Genomic DNA, 22,491 nt, shown 5'->3' on the forward strand with positions numbered 1-22,491 from the left:
AGTATAAAAACCCAGACCATGGAAAAAACCCAAATCTTTTAGGAATATCTTTGTAAATCACCTTAGAGTGTAAAAAGCTTTTCAGAGCACACAAAAACTTGAGGTCAGAAAGGAAATAAATATGACTGTAAAAATCTCAAATTTGCCATGTGTTGGTGGCTTATGCCTGTAATCTTAGCTGAGATTTGAGGATTATGGTGCTAAGCTAACCCAGGCAGGAAAGTCCATGAGATTCTTGATTCCCAATTCACTACCAAAAAACCAAAAATGGCACTGTGATAGAGTGCTAGTCTTGAGCAAAAACAAACCCCCAGACAGCATCCAGGCCCTGAATTAAAGCCCCAGGACTGGCACCAAAAAACAACCCTCAATCTTTTTCTGGACAAAAAAAGATGCCAGGATGTCAAAAGACAAAGAACAATGAATGTGTATGCCTGTGAGGCTGGGTGCCTCAAATCTAAGACCCTTCCCAACCAAAAGGAAGCCACCAGGAAGGACAGCACAGGACTAGCAGGCTTGGGCAAATCCCAGGCAAGAAATCACATTGACCCCAAGAGGTGCTCCACTTCCATCAGACAGACCAATGAAAACAAGCTATTGTGTACTCTGGTGGGCAAAGATCAAAATGGATGCTGTTATTCAGTGCTGTGGGTAAACAAGACCTCTGGGAACATCAAATAGTCTTGACCTTTCTGCACGACAATAGGCAATCAAAGCAGCACAACCTTACACTAGCCCCCCATTCCACCCCGTGGTCTTTGATAGTCTCTGAGCATGTAAGGCTCAGATTTTCCCCCACCAGTAAGTGGGAGGAGTTGATGACATATATGTCACTCTGGAGTGATACATCTGGTTCCCCAGTGCTGACCACCTCCATGTCCTCAGACTCCAACAGAAGCCTGAGGTCTTGGGACCTCCAGCTGAGCTCCTTCCTAAGCCTGTTCACTGTCCTCTCCAGAGAGCATTTCTGCTCTGCTTTGACTTGACATTAATAAGCTTCCTCCTCTGTGTCCTTGAATTCTTTCTTGAACAAGACCAAGAACTTTCTGGCTGGGATCCATGGACCTAAATCCAGTGAGAGGTTCACAAAATTGACAATGTTCTTGTTAATCTGAAAAATAAACCCAAGCTACCAGCTTATCAAATTCATGCTGTTGGCAGATGAACAAAAACAAAATTTGTTAACAGCTAAAGCTGCATAGTAATGTCTGCTAAACTTGATACAAGCCTCAGGTGTTTCTAAGTTTTTATTTTTTGCTGGTCCTGAGGCCTGGACTCAGGGCCTGGGTGCTGTCCCTGAGCATCTTTTGCTCAAGGCTAGTACTCTACCACTGGAGCTACAGCTCACTTCTGTCTTTTCTGATGGTTAAGTGACTAAGTTTCATGGCATTTCCTGCCTAGGCTGACTTTGAACCACAATCCTTAGATCATGGCCTCCTGAGTGGCTAGGATTACAGGAGTAAGCTAACAGCACCTAGCAAGACATTTTGGTAAACAGTTTACCAATGTTAAATGTTACTGTTGTATAGAAGTAACAATAAAACTTTTTAATTTAAAGTAAAAGATCTAAGCAACTCAAGTTTTCAGTGAAAGATGAAAAAACTTTGGAATTTACTTGTGTCAAACAGGAAATGATGACAGGAATCCATTTGCTTGATGGGAGTTGATTCTGGATGGTAACTTTTTTGCAATAAATGTCAGTATTGGTGGGTGCTAGGGAGGAAAGAGGCAGGGTCAGCACCCGTAGGGACAAGAAGGCAGAGCAAGCTGTGTTCCCTGATTATGGCTGAGATGGGTGTAGTTTACACAATCTCTTTGGAGGACAGATTAACTGTGCACAAACACTTTGAAAAGGAGTACATGCATTTTCTAGCCATCTCCAACAAAGTGTATCCTACTCAGAGTTGCACATTTGCATATGCTTATCTCCTGCTGTTCAAGTCCCATAGTAAAGGGAGCTGGAGGAAAATGGGTTAAAGTCAGTAGGCATGTCAGAGTTTGAGTTCTCTGTGATTTCCTGCTACCTGAGTAGGCAAGGTACCAAATAAGAGCATAGAGTATATCCCTACTCATATACATGTATCTGTAAGGACATATAAGTTGCTGAAGCCAGATGCCAGGGACTCATTCCTGTAATTCTAGCTACTCAGGAAGCTGAGATAAGGACCAAGGTAGAAACCTGCCAGGGTAGAAAAGTGTGAGACTTACCTTCAATTGCCAGGGAAAAAGAAGCTGGACTACAGATATGTCTCAAGTGGTTTAGTACCAGCCATGATCCAAAAAGACAAATGAGAACTGTCCCAAGTTCCTTGTTCAAGCCCCAATGTCGCTACAAAAAAAAAAAAAAGTTGCTGAAAAGCCTTTGAAGACGAGCTAGAGGTTCTGAGTAACACATTTCTGCCTTTCCTATGCAACCCAGACTAGCCAGGAACTCATTATGATGCTCAGGCTAGGCTCAGATTCCTTTTTTTTCTTTTTGTGCCAGTACTGGGCTTGAACTCAGCTTTTTCACTTAAGGCTGGAGCTTTACCACTGGAGCCATAGCTCCACTTTTGGCTTTTTGGTAGTTAACTGGAGATGCAAGAGTCTTAGAAACTTTCCTGTCCTGGCTAGTGTGAGTCACCAGTACCCAGCTGGGTCTGAATTCATCATCCTGTCTCCACCTCCCAGAGTTTGGATTATAGCTGTGTATCACCATGCTTGGCTTTTCATTAGAACTTTTTTCTTCTTCTTCACTGTTGATGTGCTTTACTCTTATAAAACAGGACATTTTGTTGCTGTTAGAACTCAGCAAAATAAAATTCCGTTTATTTTTGGACAACATGGTTTCACATATATATCAAACAGGCCCAAAACAAAGATCTTTTGCTGTTTAACTCTCTAGCTTATATAAGTACATACACAAAAAAGTTACAGGGAAGGGGGCAATGTTTAGAATAAGCATGAATCTAATGTGCTGTTCTCCAGCTGCTGCTGTCAATCATGGTGTAGGAAAAGCAAGACACTGCTCACCACTTGTGACACTGGCCCGACGGCTTGGGTCAGGACACCACTACACACAACTGTTTCCCTATCAGGATGATTTCATACCCTTTGGTAAAATAGCACTGCCCTGAACCCGTTAGAAGAAAAAGCTCCCTGTTTCAAGGTGGGCAAGATGGCTCATGCCTCTAATCCTAGCTACTTAGGAGGCTGAGATCTTAGGATCGAAGTTCAGGTAAGCCAGCCCGGGCAGGAAAGATCACGAGGCCTTTTTTTGTGTCCTGGGGCTTGGACTCAGGGCCTGGTTGCTGTCCCTGAGCTTTTATGGACATTCTACCACGTTGAGCCACTGCTCCACTTCCGGCTTGGGGTGGTTCAAAGCCCGGTCTGGCTTTGACCACGAAGCTCGGCCTCCTGAGTAGCCACCAGCGCCCGGCTTGACCAGGAGGCTTCCCTACAACTACCCACCAAGAGGCTGAGGTGGAGCTGTGGCTCGGGTAGAGCGCTACGGCCTTGGGCAGAAAGGCTCCGGGCCCGCAGCACGCAGGCCTGGGCGCAGGTCTCGCCACCGGCTCCGCACGCAGCCCCCGGCCGCTCCCACGGCGGCCTGCCCACCTCCCACAGGCCCGCTGGCGGGGACCAACCCGCGGGAGGGGCGGCCCTCACCAGGGCGCGGGCGTCCGCACAGGCCTTCCGGCGCGCGGGAGCGGGCTGGGCCTCCGCCTCGCCGGGGAGTGCGCCCCGCGGCCTCCCGCCGACCGCGGCCTCCGCCGGGCCCGGCCCCTCGGCCGAGCACTTCCGGTGTGGGGAGGGGGGGATCCTCCGGCCGGCGCGCCGGTCCTGAGGACCGAGGGAGACCGAGAGCCGCGGCGCGGCCCGCACGGCTACTCCCACAAGCCCAAGCGCGGCGGCCGGGACGGAGGGCGGGGCGCTCCCGGCAGGCCCCGCGCCGGGCACTCCCGGCAGGCCGCGGGCGGGCCCTCGGGGCGGGGCGCTCCCGGCAGGCCCCGCGCCGCGCCGCCGCCCGCCGGATTTGAACGTCGCGGCTGGTCGGCGGCGGCGCCATGGGAGCTCCGTCGTTGCCTCCGGCCTGGCAGCTGTACCTCAAGGACCACCGCCTCTCCACGTTCAAGAACTGGCCCTTCCTGGAGGGCTGCTCCTGTACCCCGGAGCGGGTGAGCCGGCCCGGCCTCCCGTTCTCCCCGCCAGGTCCGCCCCGCCGCGGCCCGGCCGAGGCGCCACGCCCCTCCCGCCCGGCCCGGCCTTCCCGGGGCCCCTCCCGGCCCGACCCCGGCCCCGACCCCGGCCCGGCCTTCCCGGGGCCCCTCCCGGCCCCGGCCCCGGCCCGACCCCGGCCGAGGCGCCACGCCCCTCCCGGCCCCGGCCCGACCCCGGCCTTCCCGGGGCCCCTCGCGGCTCCGGCGGCTCCGGACGCCCCCTCGTCGGGGGCTGCCCGCTCCGCGGTGGCCGCCACTCCCGTTCTAACTGCTGTTTCTTGCAGATGGCCGAGGCCGGCTTCATCCACTGTCCCACCGAGAACGAGCCTGACTTGGCTCAGTGTTTCTTTTGTTTAAAGGAGCTGGAAGGATGGGAGCCCGATGACAACCCCATGTGAGTCCTCCCGGACCAGCCTCGGTGGGGCCGCCTGGGGACCCTGGCTCCCACCGGAAGCCTTTCGTGTGAAGTGGGCGTGGGGTTTGAGTTTCTCGGGTGATTCTGCCTAACCTTACCTACACCTTAGCCAGCTGTTGGGGACAGCTTCATCTTCATGCACCTAGCCAGATCTGATTTGAATGTTAAAGGCCCATCCCTAGAGAGTGTTTGATGCCATTTGAAACTCCAGCAGGATACAGAACCTACTTCTGGCCTGTGGGTACCCAGGAATCTGCTGATGCTTTCTGCAACTTGGATTTTTACTTATTACTTTGTGTGTGTGTGCTGGTCCTGCGAGTTGAACTCAGGGCATAGGCACAGTCACTGGGCTGTTTTGCTCAAGAGTAGCGCTCTACCACTTGAGCCACAGCTTGACTTCCAGCTTTTTTGGTGCTTAATTGGAGATAAGAGTCTCATGCACTTTCTAGCCTGGATGGGTGTCAAACCTTAATCCTCAGATCTCAGCCTTCTGAGTAGTAGAATTACAGGCATAAGCCACCAGCACCCAGCTCTGGAACTTTTATTAATTTACTTACTCATTGACTTATTTTTTTGTGCTGGTACTAGGGCTTGAACTCAAGTTCTTGGACTTTCAGCTATTTCTGCTCAGGGCTAACACTCTGTCACTTGAGCCACATCTCCAAGCTGGCATTTTTCAAGTTAATTGGAGCCTCTCAGAGTTTTCTGCATGGGCTGGCTCCCCTGCCCCTTTTCCCCACCCTCTCTTTTTTATTTTTTGTTTTTTTTATTTTTGGGTCCGGTCGTGGGGCCTGAACTCTGGGCCTGGGCGCTGTCCCTCAGCTCTTCAGCTCAAGGCTAGCGCTCTACCACTTGAGCCACAGCGCCACTTCTGGCTTTTTTCTTTTTGCTTATGTGGTGCTGAGGAATCGAACCCAGGGCCTCAGGCATGCAAGGCAAGCGCTCTACCACTGAGCCACCTTCCCAGCCCCCCCCACCCTCTCTTTTTGGTTGTGGGGCTTGAACTCTGCCCTGTCCCTAAGCACTTTGAACCATAGCGCCGCTTCCAGTTTTCTGGTGGTTAATTGCAGGTAAGGTGTCTCACAGACTTTCCTGCCCAGGCTGGCCTTGAACTGTGATCCTCACATCTCAGCCTCCTGAGTAGCTAAGATTACAGGCATGAGCCACTAGTGCCTGGCGCTGGTTTCTCTTTCTATATTGTTTTCTCAGCTTCTTTTTCCTGTCAAAATTGATTGCTTCCACAGCATTAATTCCCCCCTACAAACACACACACACCAGAGGAATCCCCAAACTGTTTCTCTCGTCAGAAATGTTGTTTCTCCCCTATTGTGACCAAGTATTGAATGAGATGGCCAGGTGGTTACACCAGAAATCAGTGGGAAACATCAGTATTGTTTCCTAGCATCATGACATTTTTCCACTGTAGTTACGTTGCCTGTTCTTTTGTACCTTGTGTGGCTGCCTTCACTTTCTAGTTCTGAGCTGGTTACAGTGATGTCTGCTATCGAGGGCTATTCCTTTTGCAGAGAAAGGGGGTAGGAAGGAGAGGAAACCCTCGGGTGACCTGCTAAATTCAGCGTTGCTCTGAGCCAGTGCACAATGGGCATCCCTGTGAAGTTATTTCCAATGGTTCCTTGAGGACTTTAGAAGGTTTCAAGTCATAATTCTTCTGTGTTTTGAATCATACAATACTTTTCTGACTTGCTAAGAGACTCTAGATAGAAGAGTCTAGCTGCCGGGTTTGAGGAAGCACATACAGAACAGAGTGTGGGGCTGTGCCTGGCACCTTATTCTTCAAGCCCTGAGGTGGCTGAGGGTGATGGGAATGGATCTGGTCATGAGCCCTTGCTGTTTTTTGTTTTTGGTCGATTGCAGGGCTTGAACTCTGGGCCTATGTGCTGTCCCTGCGCTCTTTAGCTCAAAGCAAGTGCTCTGCTGCTTGAGCCACAGTGCCACTTCTGGTTTTCGAGTGGTTTATTGGCAATAAGAGTCTCACGGACTTTCTTGCCCGGGCTGGCTTTGAACCGCAATCCTCAGATCTCAGCCTCCTGAGTCGCTAGGATTACAGGCATGAGCCACCGGCGCCCGGCTGCCCTTGCTGTTTTGCTGACATATGTGTGTATTGGTTTTTCTAGAGAGGAGCATAAGAAGCATTCATCTGGGTGTGCATTCCTTTCTGTCAAGAAGCAGTTTGAAGAATTAACCCTGGGTGAATTTTTGAAGCTGGACAGAGAAAGAGCCAAGAACAAAATTGTACGTATCCTTGGGATACAAACCCTATCCACTAGAAGGACTCATGCAGAGGACTGGTTCTCAGAGCCCCGAGGGAGGGCGAGGGGGGTGCATGGGACCAAAGGACAGAGCCACAGCTGTCCTGGCGTGGTCTTGGGTTTGGCCGTAGGAAGACCCGAGCTCTTGGGAAAGGTATTCAGTATGTGCTCCTGGGTTGGTGGAGAAACGGCTGTCATTTGGTCACCCTCCTCTTCCTCAGTGACTTGATGTGACTGTGCTTATGTGGGGGCATTGGAACAGACAGAGGGTTTGGGGCCATATAGAAGGAGGACCATGTTGAGGAAGGGAAGGAGAAGCAGAGGTCCAGCCGGACCCGGAGGACTTCTGCAGCTCTGCTTTGCCCCTTATCCACTGTGGTTTGGGAGAAGGAAGTAACTCTGAGTCACAGAGAGGTGGCCCCAAGAAGCGTGTGTGAGAAGAGGAGTAATTTTTGAGTGGAAGCATAGTTTACATTTTGTGTGAGCATTTACCAAAAATTAATCATTTGTCTGAAGTTCACATCTAATGGGGCAGACTCTATATTTGTAAATGCTAAGATAGGCAGCCCCATGGCTCTTGGGGAGGCTGGAGACAGAACATGCCATAGCTCTGATTCAGGTCCTGCTTCCATGCAGATCCTCTAGTTTTGTTTTTGTTTTTTTGGGGGGGGTCCCAGCCCAAGATCCTCTAGTTTTTGAAGCAACAAAATAGGAGAGTCAATTGGAATGCAGATGAGCTTAGGGAATGAGCTTATTGTGAAGATACACAGAGCCTTTTTCCTGAACGGTTTGTGAAACTTGTGAGGAAGATTGCGTAAAGTGCCAGAGACGGCAGGCCTGAGTGTGACCAGCAGTGCAGTATTGCCTTCTGTTTTTGTTTTATTTTTTTTGTCAGTCGTGGGGCTTGAACTCTGGCTTGGGCGCTGTCCATGCACTCTTCAGCTCAAGGCAAGTGCTCTACCGCTTGAACCACAGTACCACTTCCGGTTTTCTAGTGGTTTATTGGAGATAAGAATCTCACGGAGGGTCTGGGAAGGTGGCTCAGTGGTAGAGCGCTTGCCTTGCATGCATGAGGCCCTGGGTTCGATTCCCTAGCACCACATAAGCAAAAAGAAAAAAGCCAGAAGTGGCGCTGTGGCTCAAGTGGTAGAGCGCTGGCCTTGAGCTGAAGAGCTGAGGGACAGCGCCCAGGCCCAGAGTTCAGGCCCCACGACTGGACCCCTCCGCCAAAAGAAAAAAAGAATCTCACGGAGTTTCCTGCCTGATCTGGCTTTGAACCGTGATCCTCAGATCTCAGCCTCCTGAGTAGCTAGGATTACAGGCGTGAGCCACCGGTGCCCGGCTTGCCTTTTGTTCTCGAGACAGTGTCTCACAAGGAAGCCCAGGCTGGCCTCAAATTCATGGTCCTCCTGCCTTGGCCTCCTGAGTGCTGAGTTAATAGGTGTGGGCCTACACCTGCGTTGCCACGATCATCTGTACATATCATTAAAGCTGAGTCCCCTGCAGTGGGGCAGGGTGAGAGCAGCAGCAGCTCAGGGGAGGGGAGAGGGAAACCTTCTGTGCTTTTTCCATCTTTCCATTCTTAGCAAGCAGTTTAATGACAAGACTCGCTCCCTGTGGCCGTGCGTTCCTCCAGCACAGTGCACTGGCTCTTAGGTACTCGAGGATCCCGTTTTCTGCTCGTACGCTCAGGGTGCTTGCTTGTTTCATGTGAATATGTGAATATTTTGATTGCCAATTCCTGGGCAGACCCAAGGGGTCCCACTGCTAAACAAGAGCCCTCCTTCTGAGAGCCCCACTCTGGGCCTGAAAGACTCCTCATTATTTTCAGGCCAAGGAAGCTAATAGCAAGCTAAAAGAATTTGGAGAAGCTGCGGAGAAAGTCCGCAACGCCATTGAGCAGATGAATGCCTTGGAGTGAGTGCCTGCCACACCACCTGACCCCACACAGCGACACGCCATGTCCAGGCCTATTCCTTTTCCATGACACCGAAGGCCAGGAGGATGGCAGCATTATGAAACTGGACATTATCTCTTTAGTTTTGCTTTTGCTGGGAAGTGGTGCCAGCGCCTCTGCCCGGAAGCCAGGCTCTTGGCTGCCCTGTCCACTTCCCTTGTGCTCTGTGGCTTTGCTGGGTGCTGGGTTAGCAGGTGAGGAAGAGGGCAGTGTCCTGTGGCTGGAGGCAGGGGGAGGGGTGCCCACAGAAGGAGTTTCTGGTCTTAGCATTTGTTTCCAATACGCCTGTTCTGTGAGCCTGGGTGGTGGGGTTAGCCGCTCACTCACTTGACTTTCTAATGTGAATTTTCCTAAGGAGGGCAACGGAATAAATTAATCTTTAAAAAGTGGCCTGGAAACCCTTTCTCTTTTGAGGAAATTGGTTTCGTTTGTTTTTTTTTTAAATAACTTTGTTCCTATTTTCTGCTGTTTTACAAGGTCATAAATCCAGTGAGTTTTAGCTTCAGCCCCAGCACAGAGTAAGTAGGGCTTGGACAGTCATAAAAAGGCTGCTTGGGACCCCCGCTCTTGGCTTGGAGCCCCCTCCCCCTCATCAGGATGCTTGCCTGTGGCGTGGCTGGGCATCCAGAACCACTGTCTCCTTGTCTGCCCCCACATCCTTGTGCATTTTTTTTCTTCTTTTGATAGGTATGTGGATTTGTCTGCCAAGGTAGGGCATCCAGACAAAGCCTTCATCATTTTTTCCGAATGGCTTTCAGTGTGGTTTTCTTGTTTGCAGTGCTGTTTTTCAGAACAGTACCAGGTGCTGTGGGAAATAAGTGTAATTTCATCCTAAGCTGGGAGTAGTAAGCTAGTGGGGTTTCTTCATGTGGCTCCAGAGAGGTCAGGCAGCAGGAGATCTCCAGAGGAGCTTGTTCCCAAATAGCTGCGTTCCTTCCTGGCTGAGCAAGCCCTAGGGTGATCCCTGTGGTTCCTGCGAGAGACGGAGGGTAGAGGCCCAGTTTAGAGCTCAGGCCTAGCTGGCTGCTGTGGCAGTAAAGCCTGTTCAGCTGCTTCTCTAGGCCCAGGCAGCCCTAGCTTCCCTAATAGTTACTTCAGCCCAGCCCAGCCCAGCCCTCCACGCCCAGTGCTGTCTCAGTCAGGGATGCAGGGATGTGCGCTGAACAATATAGGGATTTTTTTTTGTCGGTCCTGGGGCACTGGGCCTGAGCACTCTCCCTCAGCTCTTCAGCTCAAGGCGAGCACTCTACTACTTGAGCCACAGCCCCACTTCCAGTTTTCTGGTGGTTTTTATTGGAGATAAGAGTCTCATGGACTTTCCTGCCCTGCCCGGGCTGGCTTTGAACCACAATCCTCAGATCTCAGCCTCCTAAATAGCTAGTGTTACAGGCATAAGCCACCTGTGCCCGGCAATACAGAGATTTTTGTTCGCAAGAAAAAAGCATTCCTAGCTCAGCCCTCCCCCAAGCTGCTTGTTTTCCATAAGGATGATCTAATAACTGGTCCTGAGGAATGCTTTGTGGAACCCGTTCCTTTGCTCATGGTCAGCAATGTCAGTCTCTGCTTCCATCCATCCCGGTGAGTTGCAGCTGGCCATCTGACCACCACACTCCCTCTGTTAGGCAACAATATCTGAGGGCTTAATTGACAGCAGTTAATCAAGCCTTGAGCCAAGGATGGTGGTGCACATGTGTAATCTCAGCAGCAGGAAGGTCAGGCAAGAGGATCATTAATTTGAAACCAGCTTGGCCTACGTGTTGAGACCTTGTCTGGAGGAGGAAGGGAAGAAAGGAAGGCCCTAACCTCAGGATGTCTTGTTTTAATTTCAAAGGGGAGAGGCGTGTCAGTGGGCTGTGGCTGGGAAGGCTGATGTGGACTGGTGGTGGATTCTAACAGCTGGTCACAGCCCCACGGGCTAGCCTAGGATTCAGCCCTCTACCATCTCCAGTGATTGGAGGCCACAGGGTGTGGTGAGAAGCGCAGCCCTGGCCTGGCTGGGGTGGGCTGACACGGGAAGTATGGTGCGGGAGCTCCTGTCGCCTGCATGTGGCATCCCGGCTGCTGGCTGTCCTGCAGGTTGTTCCTACTTAGAGAAATCATCAGATCTAAAGTCCAAATGAGAAGAGGACGAGCAGCCGGGCAGCCCCCACAAAGGACTTCCTGTCCCAACTGGACACAACTGAGCGCCAGCTGTGACACAGGATTTCTGCCTCTGGGCTCCGCATAACAGGACTTGGTGATTTCAGCCAGGTGGGACCAAATGGCCATGGCCTCAGGGTTGTTTTTCTCCGACTCCCAAGGTGGTGCTGCCTATTTATCAGAGCACCCACTGAAGCCCCACTGCTGTCCACAGGAACTGGACCTCAGAGCACTGCCTCCTGCAATGCAGCCCACAGGGTCTCTCCTTGTCTGAATGAGCAGCAGCAGTGCCCAGCTAGGTGGTACGGGCAGGAGCACAGAGGAAAGGACAGTTCACTGCCTCAGTGGCAGCCGGCAGAATCTCAGAGCCTTGTCCAAGCCCCAGCAAGATGGCCAGAAGGGGATGGGGTGGGATGGATGCATGGCAGGAGCGGCGTGTGTGCCAGGCATTACTGGTGCACTCCAGCTGTGTGTGGGGAGGGGCATGGGGCCAAGGGCTTCCACCTGCTTCCCTGTGAACCCTGGCAGGTGGCAGCAGCTGGGCAGGCCTGTGAGTTCACATGGGAATGAGACTTGATTGCTTCCTGGTCCCAGCCGCATCTCAGGATAAAAAAGTTCCCAATCTAGGATGGCCGCCATTTCAGAAAGCTTTAGAATGTTGGGTTTGACTAGAATGGCGCCTCAAGCCAGCTTCACAATGTACTGAGCAGATGTGTGGTTTATTTTCTGTTGTCGGAGGATGCTGGCCAAGTACGGGGAAATTAGCTGTTGGCTAGCGGCTGCCAAGCTGCTCGGAGGGTAATTAAACCAACAGTTTGAGCTGCTTCCCCAGTTTTGGTTGACAGCGGAGTCATGTCATCAGCCTGAAGCAGGAGGCTCGTCTGCCTGTGCGGGGGCCAGCCATGCTCTCCTCCAGCTGCTGACAGAGGCTACTTACACAGGGGCTAGTAAGAGGACAGGCTTGGATGCAGCCTTGTTTTTTGTCACTGCAGATTGCAATGTCCCTTAGAAAGGCCTCTCCAGGCTCTGATTTCACCAGTGGTCTTCTGAGGCCAGCTTTGAAGAGCTCCTGACAGCCAGGAGACAGGCTTTGTATCTGCCCAGGCCGGGCTACAAGCTGATGGAAAGAGGATGAATAATGAAGAGTAATGGGTCATTCTAAAGCAGTACCTCTTCAGATGGGCTATGGAGTAATTTGGGTCCATCTCAAGGGAAGTACCCTGCCAGAATGCATCAGAATTCAGCCCAAATCCCTCTGTGACTGTCTGCACAAGTGGTTTTTGAACACAGCCCAGGCTTGAAGGCAGAGCCGCACCGCCATCTCCCAGCCCTGCAGCACGAAGAGAACAGCTTTTCTTTGCTAAGCCTCCCTCAGGTAGCACTGGCCTGGGATGGGCCCGTCACTGACCCTGATACCTGCTTTAGGTGGAGTGAGAGCTGAAGATGTCACACTGGGAAGAAGCAGCTTCTAGCTCCTCAAAAAGTTAACGCACATCTTACGCCCAAGGAGGCTTGCACCCAAATGAAGCAATGTTCATTCTTTTTCTACTGGCCAATATTAGTTGTTTTTTTTGTGGGGGGGTGGGGGTGGGGGGTGTTATTGCTTTGATTATTTTCCTTAAGTGCTCTACCACTTGAGCTATGCCTTTAGCTATTTTGCTCAAGGCTGGTGCTCTACTACATGAGCCATAGCTTCACTTCCAGCTTTTTTGTGGTTAGGTTAATTGGAGGTGAGTCTCAGGGACTTGACGGCCTGGGCTGGTTTTCAACTGTGATCTTCAGATCTCAGCCTCCTGATTACAGATGTGAGCCACTGGTGCCTAGAGAGCGAGACGTAAAACACCCTATGAAATGTCCATGAGAACAAGCCAAATGAGAGGTCCCCGCCTGAGTCTTATTTGGAGCTATGACCCTGATTCAGAGGGGGGTCTGGCAGAGAAAAGCCCCACGGCTGAGGCCGTGGTGTGTCTGGCCAGTCTGCCCACTGGGCACCCAGAGTGCTGGGTGCTTACTTTGCACTTTGCTTTCCAGGGAGCATAGCTGCACCCACCCTCACCCCTGATCAACCCCTTCTCCAGAGAGGATTGCTCACCTCTGTGCAACACCACCTCTGAGTCCTGGAGAGGAGGGAGTACCTTCCTGATTCTTATTCTTGGGGGGGGGGGGGGGGGGGGGGGGGGAGGTAGAGGATTTTTGCAGAGGGCCCTGGGTCTTGAACACAGGCAGGGCCTGGGCGCTGTTTCTAAACTTCCTGTGCTCATGGCTAGCACTCTCCCACTTGAGCTGCACAGCTCCACTTCTGGGTTTTGAGTGGTTAACTGGAGATAAGTCTCACTTTCCTGCCCAGGCTGGCTTTAAACTACAGTCTTCAGATGTCAGCCTCCTGGGTAGCTTCGATTATAGGTATGAGCCACTGGTGCCTGGCTTGGGGGGAGGGTTTTTGAGCCAAGGTGGTGTGTATGCCCCTGGGCCTTTGTCCTGTCCAGTCCTCTGCTTTGACCTTCACCTCTGCAGCAACCTGGGGGAGCCTGAGACTACCAGAGTCCTGGGAACAGCCTGGGTGGTAGGTGTGGACGCCCCAGAAGGGCTGGAGGGGGTCCCATGACATGGGAGGCCGGTCAGGGTCACACCTGGCTTTCTCCACAGTGGCCTGGATGGAAGGACATGGAAGCCAGAGGGGCCGGGGACCAGGGGAAGTTCTGTCTGCAGAACATGGCAGAAGCCCAGCTGGGTTCTGGTTCGCTTAGTTCAGACACAGAGGCTGCTGGCCCAAGGCTCACGTGGTAAGAACCGGGTGGCGGCTCGCACCAGAGTGGTGTTGAGCCACACAGACTGGGGCAGCTGTGTAGCTGGAGCTATGAAGCTGCTCTTGTCCATGCAGGGATCTTAGGCTGAGTTGCAGGATGTGCCAGAGAAGATGGCGTGTCTCCCGCCTCCCAGGTGCCCTCACTGCGGCCGAGGTTGTAGGAGGTTCCGGGACCCAGGGGCTTGGCAGGGTGTGGGCAGGGCACTTGGGGACTTCGGCCTACTGCAGTTTTCACCTCTGCTTCTTCATGTAAATTGACTTGTGAGTCCCGTTAGCCTTTTTCCATTTTCATTTTGTTTTTGAGGAGTGGCAGTACAGGGTCTGGCTGTATACAGCCCAGGCTGGCCTGGAACTCATGACGGTCGGGATGACAGACCCATGCCCCACACCTGACGTAAAATTTTCCAAAACAGGCAGCACATACCCATGTCCAAAGTAGCCAAGTGTGTTACCAAATGTGTGTACCTGTCACCGATGCCCTGCGTGCATGTGACTATCCATCATGTGTGTGTGCCCACTCATGCACTCGTGTGCTTCACACATGTCCTGTCTGTGGCGTCCACTGATGTCCTCTGCAGACACAAGCCTGCCCCTTCACTGGACAGGGGCCGAGTGGTCCTGGGCTTCCAGCCAGGTCTGGGTTGTCTCCCGGGAGGAAGGATTCAGGTCTTTCTCCTCTGTCCTCAGCCTAGTGTCTGCCAGGAGGTTCTGGGGTCGCTGGGAAGTTGAGCGGTGGGTTTAAGCCCAGATCTGACTGTAGATGGCCTTGGGCTCTGGGCCAGCACTTTGGTGGCTGGTGCGTATGCGTGCGTGCGTGTGAGAGAGAGATTAGCCACACAGTGACACCTCACCCTCTGCACAGTTCAAGTTTCATCTTAAAGGTTAAAGGGAGACATGCTGCCGGAAGGAGACAGTGCAGTTCAGGCTTGAGGACAGACATTAGGCTCACCCAGTGCCAGACTGACAGCAAATCTGGGGGAGCACCTCAGCCCACCCCTTGTTCCTGCGGGTGCTGTCTAGGAGGCCCCACCCCCACACAGCTCACAGCAGCAGCAAAGCCCTGCTGGTAATGCCAGCTCCCGCCCTCCCGATGCTGCCTCTGGTCACACCCTCAGATGCCACCAGTGTCCCCAGGGCGCACCTCAGCCCAGGCCACAGTTCTCGCACTACAGACTTGCTCCCTTCCCAACTCCCTCACCAGGGCCTTAGGCATCCGAACGCCAGGCGGCAGAGATGGCTTGGTGCCCTGGCACCTCCGTGCTCTTACGCTGACATCGCTTTCCCCAGCTTCCCTGGGCCACCGTCACGTACTGCACAGGGCTACTGTCTGGCTATCATGTGCCCTGAAGACCCCTGTGGTTACACTCCCACCACAACGCACTGCCTCAACACAGGCCCAAAGCAGACTAAAGGGACCCTTGTCTTCATTACTCAGGGAACTGTTACAGTGATGGAGAGCTGACACACATATGGAATCAGACGCATACATGGACACATCCAGAAAGGAACATACACAAACTGGCGATTATTGGGTGATAGACACAGAGGAGGCACTTTTAATTTTATTCTCTTGGTATTACCAGAAACTAACTGTAGTTTCTTAATCAGTCCACCAGGAGTTTATTACTCTTCATGGAATCACCTTTGAGTCTCTAGACAGACATTTTCCTGACTCACCTTCCTCTTCACCAATTCTCTCTTAAGCAGTGTCTCATCAATCAGATCACTGAGTTCTTAGTTCATTGTTTTTCAGTTTCAGAATCTCCATGTGAGGGCTGGGAAGGTGGCTCAGTGGTAGAGCACTTGCCTTGCATGCCTGAGGCCCTGGGTTCGATTCCTCAGCACCACATAAGCAAAAAAGAAAAAAGCCGGAAGTGGCACTGTGGCTCCAGTGGTAGACTGCTAGCCTTGAGCTGAAGAGCTGAGGGACAGTGCCTAGGCCCAGAGTTCAGGCCCCACAACCGGACCCCCCCCCCCCAAAAAAAAAAAATCTCCATGTGATCCTTATAATTTCAGGGTCTTGATCAAATTTTGATCTTGCCTTGTAATTCCTTAAATACTTTAAAATCCACGTCTAATAAATCCACAATCATGACCATCTTTGGAACTGTTTCTTTTTTGTTCTTTTTGTGTGTGTCGGTCCTAGGGCTTACACTCAGGGCCTAGGCACTGTTGCTGAGTTTTCCCTTAAGGAAGGCTAGCACTCTAACATTGAGGCACAGCTCCACTTCAGGTTTTTTGATGGTTAATTGGAGATAAGAGTCTCATGGACTTTCCTGCCTGGGCTGGCTTTGAACCATGATCCTTAGATCTCAACCTCCTGAGTAGCTAGAATGACAGGCGTGAGCCACCAGCATCCAACCTGGTAACCTCTTGTCCCATCCCCCTTCTGGCTGAATGCGGGGGGGGGGGGGGGGACGGGGGGTGGGACGTTGCATACACACTCTCCCCAGGAAGCACCAGCTTAGCTTTACCCCTGGCAGGCCACTAGGCCAGGGCCTCCACCCCCACTCTGTCCCAGCCAGGGCACCGGCTTCCTGGTCCTGTCCTCAGGACCCCACCTGCCGCAGCACAAACTCCCACTTCCGCAGTGCCAGATCAGTGTCCTGTGTGGAGACGTCGCGGTGCCACACGGCGCGCACGGCCCGTTCTGTCCAGGGAAACAGCAGCACGCACACGGCCTGGCCAGTCTGGGCCACCTCCTCAGCACTCACGTTCTCCAGGCGCTGGCACAGGTCGTCGGGCCGCAGCCCGTCCACTCTCACCAGCACGATGTTCGTCTCCACAGCAGCAGGGTCCACAGAGCAAATGGGCGATGCCAGTTCCTGGAGTCCTGAGCCAGATTCGATGGTGAGCAGAGAGCCCAGCCCCCCCCCCCCCCCCCCAGCACCAAGGAGCGTGCCCAGGACGGCAGGGAGGGGGCCACTGTCGTGGGAGGAGAGGAGCCTGCGTCCCCACATGGCCTTCGGGGCCACGTAGACTTCGACTCTGCTACTTTAACTGTGGGACAAATCAGCTGACCTCTCTGGCCTCAGTTTCACCTGTGAAGTGGGGGCATCGTTGGGTGGTGAGGATTCAATTAATGGGTAAAAGAGCCATGTTGGAGGTTCTCTGGAGTGTTCTGCAGAGTGCACCAGGGGCTGGGGAGGGGAGCAGACCTCCCCCCTCTTCCCCCCCCTCCCCCCACCCTGAGGTTCAGCAGCTAACCCTCAGCATCCCAGAGCCATGCAGGGCCCAAGTGGAAAGAAGCAAAGGGGTGGGGAGGGGCAGGGCAGGCACCTTGGGCGAACCTCTGGGCGTTGCTATGGTCCCTCCGCAACACCTCCTCCACACCGGCCAGGCCCACCAGGGCAGCCGCAGCCAGCACCCCGGTCTGGTGCATGCCCCCGCCCAGGGTCTTCCGGAGTCGCCAGGCTTCTTCAATGAAGTCCTTGGGCCCCCCCAGCACAGCCCCCACAGGTGCGCCCAGGCCCTGGGGAAAGAGGAGAGGCTCCCGGCATCCATCTGTGCACGCCTGTCCTCTGGCTGGGGGAGGCAGACACAGCCCGGGGCCGGCTGCAGGGCCAGCGGCTCTGGGCCCAGCTCGGCCTTCCATGGCACTGCCACCCCTGCCTGTGCCAGGCCAGCCGGGAGCTTCCTTACCTTGGAGAAGCAAAAGGACACAGAGTCGCAGTGCTCCACGATGCAGGCAGGGGGCACACGCAGGGCCACGGCTGCGTTCATCAGCCGGGCGCCATCCAAGTGGACCCGGGCCCCATGTGTCCGGGCCAGGCGGTGCACCTGGGGACAAGAGGCAGGCAGAGGTCACAGGGGCCAGGCTGGAGGGAGGCTCCTGGGTGTGGCCCCTTGAAGGAGAGGTCTGGTGTCAGCAGCCTGGCTGGTTCTGGATATGCGTACTGTGCTAAGTAAGCCTTGGCTCTGCTGTGGCAAAGAGGCTGATAGCAACCATACTAACACACAACTCTGTGTGTGTGTGTGTGTGTGTATGTGTGTGTGTGTGGCTCTGCTGTGGCGAAGAGGCTGATGGCAACCATACTAACACACAACTCTGTGTGTGTGTGTGTGTGTGTGTGTGTGTGTGTGTGTGTGTGTGTGTGTGTGTGTGTGTGTGTGTGTGTGTGTGTGTGTGTGTGTAGCTGGCGCCGTCATGCTCTACCACAGAGCGACAGCCCCCTCACTTCCTTATTGAGCACCACCACGCAGCAATGCTGCGGGCCGGGCCAAGGGTAAATACTTTGTGTCCTTTCAGCTGCACGGTGGCTCCGTGAGGGGCCTCTGCTCCTGCAGAGCTGAGGGGAACAAGGTCTGGAACCCAAGCTCAGGCTAAGCTCTCACTCAGCACAGTGGCCTCTCACCGTGCATGTGAGGGTTGAGAACCAGGGGAGCTGGAGCTGAGCCACTCACTCAGCACGCGCTCTTCCCCAGCCTTGCCTGAGGCCAGGCCAGTGCCCAGTGCTGACTCTGAGCAAGGAGGGTGTGTGCACAGGACACCAGTTCCGGGGCTGGAGGGGGCTGCAGCCCGGCTCTGGGGTGGCCATGTCCCTTGTCATCATCGTGTTAGGGCCTCATAGCCTGCCATGACAGGGTAGCCACAGAGGGCCCCTGGCCTACGTCAGAAGCCTGAGTCCAGGAAGCGGGTAGTCCAGGGGCTGTGGAGGGGTGCAGCAGCGGGCCTACCTGGCGGAGGTGGTCGATGGGGAGGACCCGGCCTCCTGCGCTGTTATGCGTGTTCTCCAGGCACACGAGCTCACAGACGGGGTGGTATGGGCTCCCCAGGCCACGGGTGAGGGCCCGCTCCAGCTCGTCCAGGTCCAGGGTGCCATGGGGCAGGTCTGGGAGGGGGTGGGAATGCACCCCAGCAATCTGCGGGTGGGGGGGGCACAGGGCCAGGTAGGTGCTGGGGGTCCAGCAGCATGCCCTGGCGGCAGGGGGAGGAACCAGATTCCCCAATCCCCAGCCGGCCCCTCCTCAGCTCTGGGCCTGGGGCCTTTCCCTGAGCCAGTGCACAGCGGCATCTCCTCTAGGATGGGCAGGAGCGGGTCCTTGCTGGTGTTCAGCTCAGAGGCCTGGCTTCCTTCTGAGTGCCAATGTTGCAAGTGCCCATTAGGGGGCAGCAAGACACCAAGAAGTCAGCCAACCGATGTTGGGGGGGGGGCGCCCCCCCCCCCCCAGAGGCTGCCCAACACTGCCCCCATGTGGCAAAGCCACCTCCCCTGCCAGATTCTCTGTGGCTCCCTCTCTCCCTCTGTAGGTTCCAGCTGGGGGGGTAGGGGGGGGCAGTACTCCCTTCTGCTTGAGGCTGGCTGGCTGGAAGATGCCCAGGGGCCCAGCAGAGCTAGGCTTCGTCCTTACCTGAGCCACTAGGCCCTGCTCATAGACGTGGAGGTGGCTTTCCTGCCCAAGGAGGAGCTGGGAGCCCCGGCGCCGGCAGTGACCCATCACTGAGACAGATGGGAGGAGGGGAGGACTTGGCACTGAGTTCAGGGGGGCCTCTGCCCCTGCTCAGCTTGCCAGGCTGAGCCAGAGAGCCTGCCAGTATCTACGCCAATTAGAAAATGGTACCCCTTCCTGCTATGTGACAGAAATCGATCGCATGAAACCCACAATGGTGGGACATGTATGCCGGGAATGCCGGGCCACACAGCCTGTACCCTAGGACCCTGCAGGCCCCAGCACAGGGTCCCCCATGGAAGGGCCACAGGGCTGTCCCCACAGTGCCAGCCACTGTCAGGCCTGGCGGGAGGAACCCGGTAAGGGTGTTTAATAAAGCACAGTGTAGAGGAGGAGCAGGCAGGGGCAAGTCTCAGGACTGCTCCAGTGGTGAGATGTCCAGGGAGCCCAGAGCCAAGGCCCTGGGAGGAAGAGGAGATTCTTGCTGATCTCACTTTCCTTGGCCCAATCTTGCAGGACACCTACGATCACACTCAACAGAGGAGAGCGAGTGCCCACTGAGGCCCTGGGAGCAAGGGGGCAAACTCACCAGAGATGAGGTTGGCCATGGTGTTCGTGGGCACAAACAGAGTCCGCTCCACCCCAAGCAGCTCTGCAGTCTTTTCCTGCAGCTCTGAGGAGGAGGAGGTGGGGCAAGAAAGGCTTTATCAACAAATGCACTCAAGAGCCTCTGCGTGCCAGCCTTACACAGGGCACAAAGTTCATTTGTTCAATGGCAGCCCCTTGCCCTGGAACTCTGCTGAGAAGCCTAGAAGTCCAGGGGCGGGAGGGGGGGGAATGGGAGGCTGGAGCCTGTCTGTGGTCAGGGTGATGGCAGGTCCAAGCCCGGAGGCCCCTTGGTCAACTCTGAGCCCACCTCCCAGACCATGTCCACCCCCAGGCCACCAAACTTCTCTTGTGGTTTGAATCTCCTGTCCTGCCTGGACCTCACACCTATTTTACTTCCTTTCCCAGCAGCCCCAGTGCCGAGGCCCTGGACGGTGGGTGGGACTCCTGCTTTAGGTCCACAGTGTCTCCTATTTGTGTGGCACTGAACGGAACATTCAAGGCTGGCATGATCTGGCCTCTGTCACCCACGACAGAGGGGCTCTTCTGAACCCAACACTCCAGCCACGCTCCCCACTGCTGTCCTGAAGCCTTATGCTTCTGGAGCTGCCCTGCTAGGTGACTCCACATTCTCCCTGTCCCCTCCTCCCCCCCACACTCATCCTTAGGTGGGGAGTTCCTCTGAGAGGTCCCCCTCCCCAGCTCCCTAGGTCTCAACAAACCCTCTGCAGACTCCAGTCTACACAGGTAAAATTCCCTGTCCCACATGCCGCCTGGTATCCATCAGCTGCCTGCTGAGCAGAGACTCTGTGTCTCTGAGGTTCATCACTCAGTGCACAGCCTTAATCTACTCTGTTTATTTTTTTTTTGGGTCCGGTCGTGGGGCCTGAACTCTGGGCCTGGGCCCTGTCCCTCAGCTCCTTAGCTCAAGGCTAGCGCTCTACCACTTGAGCCACAGTGCCACTTCCGGCTTTTTTCTTATGTGGTGCTGAGGAATCGAACCCAGGGCCTCAGGCATGCAAGGCAAATGCTCTACCACTGAGCCACCTTCCCAGCCCCCTTAATCTACTCTGGCCCTGGGCACTTTGGTGGTCCCACGGCTAGTCTCAGCCCCACAGGAGGGTTGCGCAGCCTCAGCAGTACCGGTGGTTCCCTACAGCATTGGCTCAAACTGTGGTAAGCTGTGGGTTGCCGTCTCTTTAAATCGTCTCTAGAATACCAGAATCCACTCCTGGGGAGCCCCGCTTCTAGATGGTTCTAATTCTTATTACTTTCATCTTCCTGGTGGAGAGCAGAGGGTAGTTACAGGTTTTGGAGTTAGGAGATCTAGGTTCCAACCCTGTTTTTTCTGCCATCTACTGGTCTAGGGGACTGGCCGGCACCCGGACCTCGGGGCGGCTGGGCGAGGCTGCCCGGGGACCCGAGGTGATCCTGTTAACACGCGGGTTCTGGCTCAGCCGGCCCAGGGTGGTACCCGAAACTCGCATTAACAACGGGTCAGAGGGGCAGCAAACGCGAGGTCAGCACAGCCGGCCCGGCCGCAGGGCCCGCCCCGGCCCGGACACCGCCCGCCCCGGCCCGGACACCGCCCCGCCCGGCCGCAGGGCCCAGCCCGGCCCGGACACGCCCGCCCCGGCCCGGACACCGCCCGCCCCGGCCCGGACACCGCCCGCCCTGGCCGCCCTCCCGCCAGCACCACGGACAGCGCCCGGGGGTCGCCGCGCCGGGGCCCGCGCGGCCCGCTCGCCGGGCTCACCGCGGACGGAGGGGTCCTCGCCGTAGTCGTCGTCCCCCACGGCCGCCTCGGCCATGGCGCGCCTCATGGCGGGCCCGGGCCTGGTCACCGTGTCGCTGCGCAGGTCCACCACGCGGGCCGGGACCCCCGCCCGGCTCCCGGACCCCCGCGCCCAGCACGCCCGGAGGACCGGGCCCACGGCCCGGCCCGGCCCGCGGAACATGGCGGAGGACCGGCGGAGCCTGCTTCCCGCGAGCGCGGCTCGGAGCGCGCGGTCCTCGCAGCCACCCTGCCCCGACTCGGGGTCTCCGGCAGGACCTGGGCGGGGCGGGGCCCGGGGCACACTGGGAACTGTAGTCCGCGCTGGGTCGCTTGGGCGGGTCAGTGTGGCATGCTAGGAGTTGTAGTCCAAGATCTGTCACTTGAGAGTCCCGGCGGGCAGCACAGCATGCTGGGAGATGTAGTCCACACTGCCCCAGCATGGGATTCTGAAGGGGAAACTGGGGCCCACGAAGCTTTTATGGAGCAAACAGATAGGACAAATTTAGTCCAGTTAAGCAAAGAGTCCAGCGCTAATAAATGTTGCTAAGGTCACTTGAGTAGAAATTGGGCCGGTCCCGCAGTCAGCTGCCTCAACAGGGAGCCCAGCTCCGAACCATGGTGCTATGTTGCCCTTAAAGGGGCATATGATGAACATATACGTTCATCAGTTACTTTTTCCTAATATAGTTTTACTGAACATCTATTGTTGCCAGGCACTGTCTTGTTAGGTGCCAGGCTTGGGAGGGGGCAGGAGGACACAAGGGTAGCTGCAGTTGGGACCAACTATACAGCAGTAGAGGACATAATGGGGACAAAAAGAAAAAGGTGCCTAGAGAGCCCTTGGCGGGGTGGGGACGTTGGTGGAGGCATGGCTGCTGCCTTGATGTCTTCAAAGTTCAAATCTTCCACTTAGGCCTGGCAGGGGAGCTCA

At 55.1% G+C, this 22,491-nt stretch overlaps 2 protein-coding genes and 1 long non-coding RNA gene across 4 annotated transcripts; 1 reads left to right on the forward strand and 2 right to left on the reverse strand.

Moving 5' to 3' along the window:
• Positions 1–296: 296 nt before the first annotated feature.
• LOC122096613 lies at positions 297–3,870 on the reverse strand. 2 transcript variants are annotated; one of them, XR_006145348.1, is made up of 4 exons: positions 3,649–3,870; positions 2,209–2,329; positions 1,616–1,713; positions 297–1,065 (listed from the first exon to the last, which is right to left on the reverse strand). It is a non-coding gene; the product is annotated as an uncharacterized LOC122096613 (long non-coding RNA). The 2 variants fall into 2 exon arrangements; XR_006145347.1 differs by lacking the exon at positions 297–1,065 and having other exon boundaries at positions 1,393–1,713.
• A 118-nt stretch (positions 3,871–3,988) lies between these two features.
• Birc5 (baculoviral IAP repeat containing 5) lies at positions 3,989–9,230 on the forward strand. Its single transcript, XM_042667163.1, has 4 exons — positions 3,989–4,157; positions 4,484–4,593; positions 6,750–6,867; positions 8,716–9,230. Exons 1-4 carry the CDS (start codon positions 4,047–4,049, stop codon positions 8,803–8,805), a joined length of 429 nt encoding a protein of 142 aa, XP_042523097.1. The 5' UTR covers positions 3,989–4,046; the 3' UTR covers positions 8,806–9,230.
• A 6,963-nt stretch (positions 9,231–16,193) lies between these two features.
• LOC122096601 (probable low-specificity L-threonine aldolase 2) lies at positions 16,194–21,844 on the reverse strand. Its single transcript, XM_042667162.1, has 7 exons — positions 21,540–21,844; positions 19,767–19,850; positions 19,139–19,227; positions 18,464–18,649; positions 17,429–17,566; positions 17,066–17,258; positions 16,194–16,619 (listed from the first exon to the last, which is right to left on the reverse strand). The coding sequence occupies exons 1-7, from the start codon at positions 21,739–21,741 to the stop codon at positions 16,336–16,338; spliced, it is 1,176 nt and encodes a 391-aa protein (XP_042523096.1). The 5' UTR covers positions 21,742–21,844; the 3' UTR covers positions 16,194–16,335.
• Between the last annotated feature and the right edge of the window lie 647 nt (positions 21,845–22,491).

The sequence above is a fragment of the Dipodomys spectabilis genome, unplaced genomic scaffold (genome assembly GCF_019054845.1).
Source record: "Dipodomys spectabilis isolate Male_0828 unplaced genomic scaffold, ASM1905484v1 ptg000379l, whole genome shotgun sequence".
NCBI classification, from domain to species: Eukaryota; Metazoa; Chordata; class Mammalia; order Rodentia; family Heteromyidae; genus Dipodomys; species Dipodomys spectabilis.

What these genes read in the sequence shown, in the direction of transcription:
- Birc5 (XM_042667163.1), top strand. Translation starts at nt 4,047, where the DNA reads ATGGGAGCTCCGTCGTTGCCTCCGGCCTGGCAGCTGTACCTCAAGGAC. An exon ending in GCTCCTGTACCCCGGAGCGG is followed by an intron (nt 4,158 to 4,483) that starts GTGAGCCGGCCC and finishes TGTTTCTTGCAG; the next exon opens with ATGGCCGAGGCCGGCTTCAT. An exon ending in GAGCCCGATGACAACCCCAT is followed by an intron (nt 4,594 to 6,749) that starts GTGAGTCCTCCC and finishes TGGTTTTTCTAG; the next exon opens with AGAGGAGCATAAGAAGCATT.
- LOC122096601 (XM_042667162.1), bottom strand. Translation starts at nt 21,741, where the DNA reads ATGTTCCGCGGGCCGGGCCGGGCCGTGGGCCCGGTCCTCCGGGCGTGC. An exon ending in AGCAGGGCCTAGTGGCTCAG is followed by an intron (nt 18,650 to 19,138) that starts GTAAGGACGAAG and finishes CCCCACCCGCAG; the next exon opens with ATTGCTGGGGTGCATTCCCA. An exon ending in CCATCGACCACCTCCGCCAG is followed by an intron (nt 17,567 to 18,463) that starts GTAGGCCCGCTG and finishes TCTTGTCCCCAG; the next exon opens with GTGCACCGCCTGGCCCGGAC.